Here is a 7,500-nt window from a genome sequence, read left to right as displayed (position 1 = left end):
GTACATGAGCATGTACAGTATGTTTGTTTATGTGTGCGTGTGTGTTTGTGTGTGTGTGTGTGTGTGTGTGTGTTTGTGTGTGTGTGTGTGTATGCATGGGCATGAACAGTAAATATGTGTCTGCCCCTCTAGGCTTGTGCGTGATGATATGCTGATTGGTCACTGGCAGCAAGCATGTTGACTGCTCAGCCATCACACATTAGCACGTACTGTATGTGTCGGCCTGCAGGGGGACCGTGTGACTGGACGTCAGCAAATGCAGCAGAAGTCTCCTCTCCACCGATATCACACGCTCACGCTCACAATGGCTGAAATGCAGACTTCTCTCAAATCAGGATTTCTTTCCAACTCACTGAGGTCGGCTGAGCTGGAGCTTCAGCTGAAGTTACAGTCCCTTATTTATTTTTGCATTTGGCTGAAGCCTTTATCCAGTGTGACCTACAGATAGCAGTTACAGGGGGCAGTGTGTGCAGGGATAAATGCCTTGCTCAAGGGCGCAGTGGTGGCAGCTGCATGCTAGCAGAGCTCCTTAGCCACTACACTACCATTGGCCCCTTTATCCTGATCTGCAGTAGGACAGCAGTAGGCTGCAGCAGGTGATTTTGGATGTTCATAAAGAGTCTGCGAGCCTGGCGTTTATAAAAGTCTGGCGAGCCACAGTACCACCGTAAAGCCTGCGGGTGAAGATCCATAAGTGTGGAGCAGAAATATCTGTGTTCTCAGCAGCAGAGAGAGAGAAGATAGAGGACCTTCCCATGGAGGAGAGGAAAGAGGAGGAGAGGAGAGGAGGGGAGGAGAGAGAATGAGAGAGAAGGAGAGGAGAGAAAAGGAGGAGGAGAGGAGAGTGAATGAGAGAGAAGGAGAGGAGAGGAGGAGAGTGAAGGAGAGGAGAGGAGAGGAAGAGGCGGAGAAGGAGAGGAAGGAGAGGAGAGGAGAGGAGGAGAGTGAAGGAGAGGAGAGGAGAGGAGGAGAGTGAAGGAGAGAGAAGGAGAGGAGGGAGAGTGAAGGAGAGGGAAGGAGAGGAGAGGAGAGGAGGGAGTGGAACAGGAGAAGGAGAGGAGAGGAGGAGAGTGAAGGAGAGGAGAGGAAGAGGAGAGGAGGAGAGTGAAGGAAGGAGAGGAGAGGAGGAGAGTGAAAGAGAGGGAAGGAGAGGACTGACCACTTCTACCAATAACCCTGCAGGTAAAAATCCATGTGTGTGGAGCAGAAATATATTTGTTCTCATCAGCAGGGAGACAAGATAGAGGACCTTCCCATGGAGGAGAGGAAAGAGGAGGAGAGGAGAGGAGAAGAGACAAGAGGAGAGGAGAGGCAGAGAGGAGGAGAGGAGTAGAGGAAGAGAAGAGAGGAGAGGAGGAGAGAAGAGGAAAGGACAGGAGAGGATAGGGGAGGAGAGTGTGTGGGTTTCTGCTGAAGCGCTTTCAAGAAAATGAGAGGAGAGAAGAGGAGAGGAAAGAAAATGAGGAGTGGAGAGTTCAGGAGAGGGAAGGAGACTGCGTGGGTTTCCTGCTAAAGTGCTGTGCGCCCAGACAGACTAGCCCTTCACTGGCTGGTGAGTAAGAGATGGCTATAAGTGCCCGCCTCTCTCTGGCCGCTTCAACAGTCCATCCATGACAGGCTGAGAACAGCATGGTAGCATGGTGTTTACTTACACTGCTGGAGAGATTGAATGTGTGTGTGTGTGTGTGTGTGTGTGTGTGTGTGTGTGTGTGTGTGTGTGTGTGTGTGTGTGTGTGTGTGTGTGTGTTTGTATGTGTGTATTGAGAACAGCATGGTGTTCACTTACACTGCTGGTGAGACTAAATGTGTGTCTGTTTGTGTGTCTGTTTGCATTTGTGTGTGTGTGTGTGTGTGTGTGTGTGTGTGTGTGTGTGTGTGTGTGTGTGTGTGTGTTGAGAACAGCATGGTGTTCCAACACACCACTGGAGAGGAGACTGAGGGATGATTCAGTCTCAACTCAACACAATACTCCAAAACGCTTTATTACTAAATATTACTTAATTACTGTGACCATTCAATTAAAATTGTTCTTTTCTAAGGATTTCTACAGGGGGAACATGTTGCTATTTGTCTGTTACTATACAACTAAAAACAAATTGAGACATTTCTAAAAGCATGACTGCATAGAACTCATACTAAAGCAAAAAAATCATCCTTTGATAAGTTTGTTTTATTTTTGTTTTTATTGTTGTTATTGAATTGTTATTGTATAATTATCACTCTATGATTCGGGCAGGTGAGTCATCGTCGTAGCGCTAAAGAGTCTCACCTGGAAGCGGAAAAACGTCCCATCGTCCTTCAGTGTGAGCACGTGATCTGAGATGGGAAAGAAGTAGCCATGGGCAGCGATGAGGCTACCAAGATGGACGGCCTCCGCTGGACAGAAGGAGATAGAGACAGAGGATGGAGAGAGAGGGAGGAGAGGAGGAAGAGAGAGAGAGAAGAGAGGGAAAAAAGAAGAGGTGAAAGAGAGAGGAAGGGAGAGAGAGAGGGAGGAGAAAAGGAAGGGAGAGGAATAAGGAGAAGCAAAAGAGAGAGACAGAAAGGATGAGGAGAGAGAGAGGGAGAGAGAAGAGGAGAGGAGAGAGAGATAATGAAAGAGAGAGAGGAGGGATGGGGAGAGAGAGAGGGAGAGAGAAGAGGAGAGGAAGTGGGGAGGGAAACACAGAGAAGCCGAATGAGGAGATATATATATATATATATATATATATATATATGGGGAGAGATAGAGGGAGAAGAAGAGGAGAGAGGGATAATGAAAGAGAGAGAGAGGAGGTGGGATGGGATGAGGGAGAACGAAGGAGAGAAGAGAGGGTTAGAAGGGAGCAGAGGATTTTACCCCAGAGGATTTTGTGTTTTAACACACACATATAACACACACGTATAACACACACACATATAACACACACGTATAACACACACACATATAACACACACGTATAAAACACATGTATAACACACACATATATATACCGCGAATAACACACACACACATAACCTGCGTTAATACGGTAACACCGCGATATAACACACACATATATAAACACACATATATAACACACCATATAACACACACACAACACACCGATTATAACATAACGTTATAACACCTGCGTTATAAAACACATTATAAACACATGTAACACCTGAATAAATACGTTAACACACACGTGTAACACACACAAATAACACACACGTATAACACACACATAACACAACACACACGTATAACACACACACGTATAACACACACCTATAACACACACGTATAACACACACATACAGTATAACACACACATATAACATATCCTCTGGCTGGTGGTCGGGCTCATACCTGTTTCTTCAATTGAGAGGTTTTTCATCAGCCACTGGACAATATCAGAACCTGGCCATCGAGAGAAAATCTGAGTCAACCGTTGTCATGACACACACCATACATTTTTATTGAAGACAGAAAATGTTTAATTTTCACACTCTCCCTCTCTCTCTGTGTGTGTGTGTGTGTGTGTGTGTGTGTGTGTGTGTGTGTGTGTGTGTGGGAGAAGTTGTTTATCTGTCAGCCCACCACAGGGAGAGTAGCACTGGCAGATTTGGATCAGATTCTAACAATGAGGCATGACAGTCTGTCTGAGTCAGACCAGTGACAGAATACACACATATAAACAAGCATATGCACACACACACACACACACACACACACACACACACACACACACACACAGACAAACACACATGCAAAGACATAGAACACAAACACACACACACATACACACACAGACACACCAAGACACGGATACACACTCATGGAGACAGATTTACACACAAGCACACATGCACACACATCTACTCTCCTACACACATGCATAAACACACAAAAGTACACACAAATCCTTGGCCCCATGGCTACTGTTGACTCATCCTCTGTAGTGTAGCAGCCAGACCTAGACTGGCCCTTTAGTCAATGTCGACACAGTGCACCATCACCCTCACAATGCAGGGAAACACTGGACACACACACACACACACACGCACACAATACAGAGAGACACAGGACAAACACACACACACACACACTATCACACACTATCACACACACAATACAGAGAGACAGGACAAACACACACACACACACACACACCATCACCCTCAAGTAGAAAGAGACACTGGACACACACGCACACACACACACACACACACACACACACACACACACACACACACACACACGCACACGCACGCACACACCATCAAGTACAAAGAGACACTGGACACATGCTATCACACACACACACGGACACACACACACACGACGCATGCTGCGACGCGCACGATGCGCTGCACACGCATCTATCACACCATCACCCTCAAGTGCAAAGAGACACTGGACACACACGCACACACACACACACACACACACATACACACACACACACACACACACACACACACACACACACACACACACACACACACACAATCACCCTCACAATACAGAGAGACAGAGGACACACACACACAGACACAAACACACAAACAGACACACACACACACACACACACACACACACACACACACATCACACACACACACACACACACACACACACAATAGAGACACAGAACAGACACATCCTCACATCACAGACAGAAACACACAAACACCCTGAATTTCCCCTTGGGGATCAATAAAGTATCTATCACAAACATGCCCACCTCTGACTCTCTTAATAACTCTGCTGCTGGAGTCTGAAGTCTGGAAAATAACTGACCCTAATGCAGCCCTGACATGGAACATATACGGCTCTAATGCAGCCCTGACACAGCACATATACGGCCCTAATGCATATGATATGGAACATATACAGTAAGGCCCTAATGCAGCCCTCAGATCTGGCACTTGGCGGTGATGATATGGTGTGGATATAGCCAGGCTTGGAATTTCACCATTCTGGGGGCAAGGCCACTTGGCCTTCAGTTGGGCATATTTGGTGGGGGGCACAAAGGCCACATGTCAGGGCACCAAGGCCAAAGTTAACTATACAGTAGTAGGCTATAAAAATGATCAAAGTTTAGCCTATTCACTGCAGTAGACCTGCATCACTGTATGAAACATTACAAAAACATGAAATGAAAACATGACATATTACATAGAACTGTAAATCATCTGACTATCTAGGCTATATATAACATTTATTTTATATTTGGCCTGTTATGAAATCATGTATTGAACAATTTAATCACAGCTCAGCTTTAAGAAACTCAAATAGCCTAGATGCATGCTTAGCATTTTGTGATCATTAAGGCTACTTTCACAAATTCTTAGTCAGCTGTACTCTGATTTACCAATATCTAGACAATATTTGTAACATTTATTTTTGTATTTGGCCCGTTATGAAATCATGTGGAACAAATTTAAACACATTGTAAAACTTAAAGCCCAAATTTGGAGACATCCATGTATGTCTAACTTTACTGCAAATTCAAAACTGGATTACTCTGGAACAGCTAACTGTTCAGGGGACTGCTTTACACTTTTGTGTTCGGTAAGGTCTCCTGTTTATTCTGATATATGGTTTTCATGTGTTAAAAGAAGGGTTCGTAAAAGTATTCCACTGAGATGAATGGGTAGGAGATCATGGGGCCTTAAAACCTTCAGTAGAATGTATGATTACATTTAATTATATTATTTACTTTTCTCTTGAACCGTTCAACACAGCAATTATCGGCTAACATCGTTTAAAAAGCTGAGAAAAAAAGCTCTTTCATGTGATACTTGTGATGTCTGTGTGATGAATAGGCTACTTCATGAGTAGTTCAACTGAGAATGGGGTGAATTTGGACGAATTTCTTTCTTTGCTGTCACTTTCTCCACTGCGTAAAATACTAAATAAATTTTGCTGTGAATGCTAAGATTATTTTGACAGGCCACAGGCTAAATAAAATTGCTATTAGTAGGATGCAAAGCAGAATATTGAAAGAAGGGGCACCAAGGCCACCGCGGGCCTGTAAACCTCCTGATTTTCAAAGTTGGGGCCCCACGGCCCAGCGCCAGGGGCCACGGCGGCCATGGGCCGTGGGCCGCCGTGAAATTCCTACCCTGGATATAGCACAAATATAGTGTGGATATAGCACAAATATTGCCCTGATGCGGCACAGATGTGGCCCTGATGCGGCCCAGAAATGGCCCTGATGTGGCCCAGACACTCTGAGGGCCTCTGCTAGTTTGATGAATGGCTCCTCACCGGCCACCACGCTGGGGATCTTGGACAGGAAGCTCTTGACGGTGCGGACGGGCACGCCGCCCGCCTTCTCGTCCTGCAGTCGTAAAACGACGTCCTCGATCTGGACAGAAAAACAAAACACATGAAAGACATTTAATCGTACACGGAACGAGGGAGATGAGATGTCATCATGGACAATCAGGACAGACGGGGACGATGCCCTCAATCCACAGGTGACCAAGTTAAAACGGGACAGAGGGGACAGAAAGGGACAATGTGGGACAGACATCTCAATCCACAGGAAAAGTACGATGTCTTCTGAGAACAGGAGAGAGGGCAGATAGGCAGGCAGGCTTTCATCTGAGGATGGTTGTCCAGAAACCAGAAAGAAGACACACACACACACACACACACACAAACACACACACACACTCCACTCCACTCTGCCCAAAAACCCCGTGATCACTTTCCCCTCCTCATCATCCTTGTTGCTGCTGGTCTAATGTGCCTAAAATTAGAGCAGCACAACACTATGGCTGGACACACACACACACACACACATACACACACACACACACACCACTGGGCAGAGATGGGAAGTTGGACAAAAGGGAAAAGAGAAAGTATAAAAAAGTATAAATGGAGATAGGAACTGACAAGACACACACACACACACACACACACGCACACACACACACACACACACACACACACACACATGCATGCACACGCACACACACACACACACACACTGCGCGTGCACACATGCATGCACACATGCATGCACACACACACACACACACACTCGCGCGCGCACACATGCATGCACACGCACACACACACACACAGAGCAAGTGAGCAGTGGTGCACCATATCCAGAATACAGCATATGTGACATTCTATTTGAATACAGCATGTGTGGCATTATTTTTAAATCTGCAGTGTATGAGATATTTCTTAATGGAAGTCGCTTTGGATGAAAGCTTCAGCTATATGAATAAATGCAAATGAAGACAGTGGTTAATTAGAGACAGTGTGTGTGTGTGTGTGTGTGTGTGTGTGTGTGTATGTGTAATGTATGTATATGACAGGAAGAGCAAAAAACACAAAGTGTGTGCGTGTGTGTGTGTGTGTACTGTATGTGTGTGTGTGTGTGCACGCGCGTGTGTGTGTGTGTGTCTGTGTGTGTGTGTGTGTAATGTATGTACAGCTCTGGAAAAAATTAAGAGACCACTGAACCACTGACCAGAACATTTTTTTGATGTCATCCTACAGTTGCT

At 45.6% G+C, this 7,500-nt stretch overlaps 1 protein-coding gene across 1 annotated transcript in view; it reads right to left on the bottom strand.

Moving 5' to 3' along the window:
* rgs6 (regulator of G protein signaling 6) overlaps positions 1-7,500 on the bottom strand; it is an 88,070-nt gene that overhangs the window by 21,751 nt on the left and 58,819 nt on the right. The window contains 3 exon segments of the mRNA XM_048228338.1: positions 2,270-2,376; positions 3,335-3,385; positions 6,242-6,341. Coding sequence (XP_048084295.1) covers positions 2,270-2,376; positions 3,335-3,385; positions 6,242-6,341 — 258 coding nt within the window.

The sequence above is a fragment of the Alosa alosa genome, chromosome 19, assembly GCF_017589495.1.
Source record: "Alosa alosa isolate M-15738 ecotype Scorff River chromosome 19, AALO_Geno_1.1, whole genome shotgun sequence".
Classification (NCBI taxonomy): domain Eukaryota; kingdom Metazoa; phylum Chordata; class Actinopteri; order Clupeiformes; family Clupeidae; genus Alosa; species Alosa alosa.
Note: the sequence above shows the minus strand (reverse complement) of the source record. Positions and strands in the feature narration are given on the sequence as shown.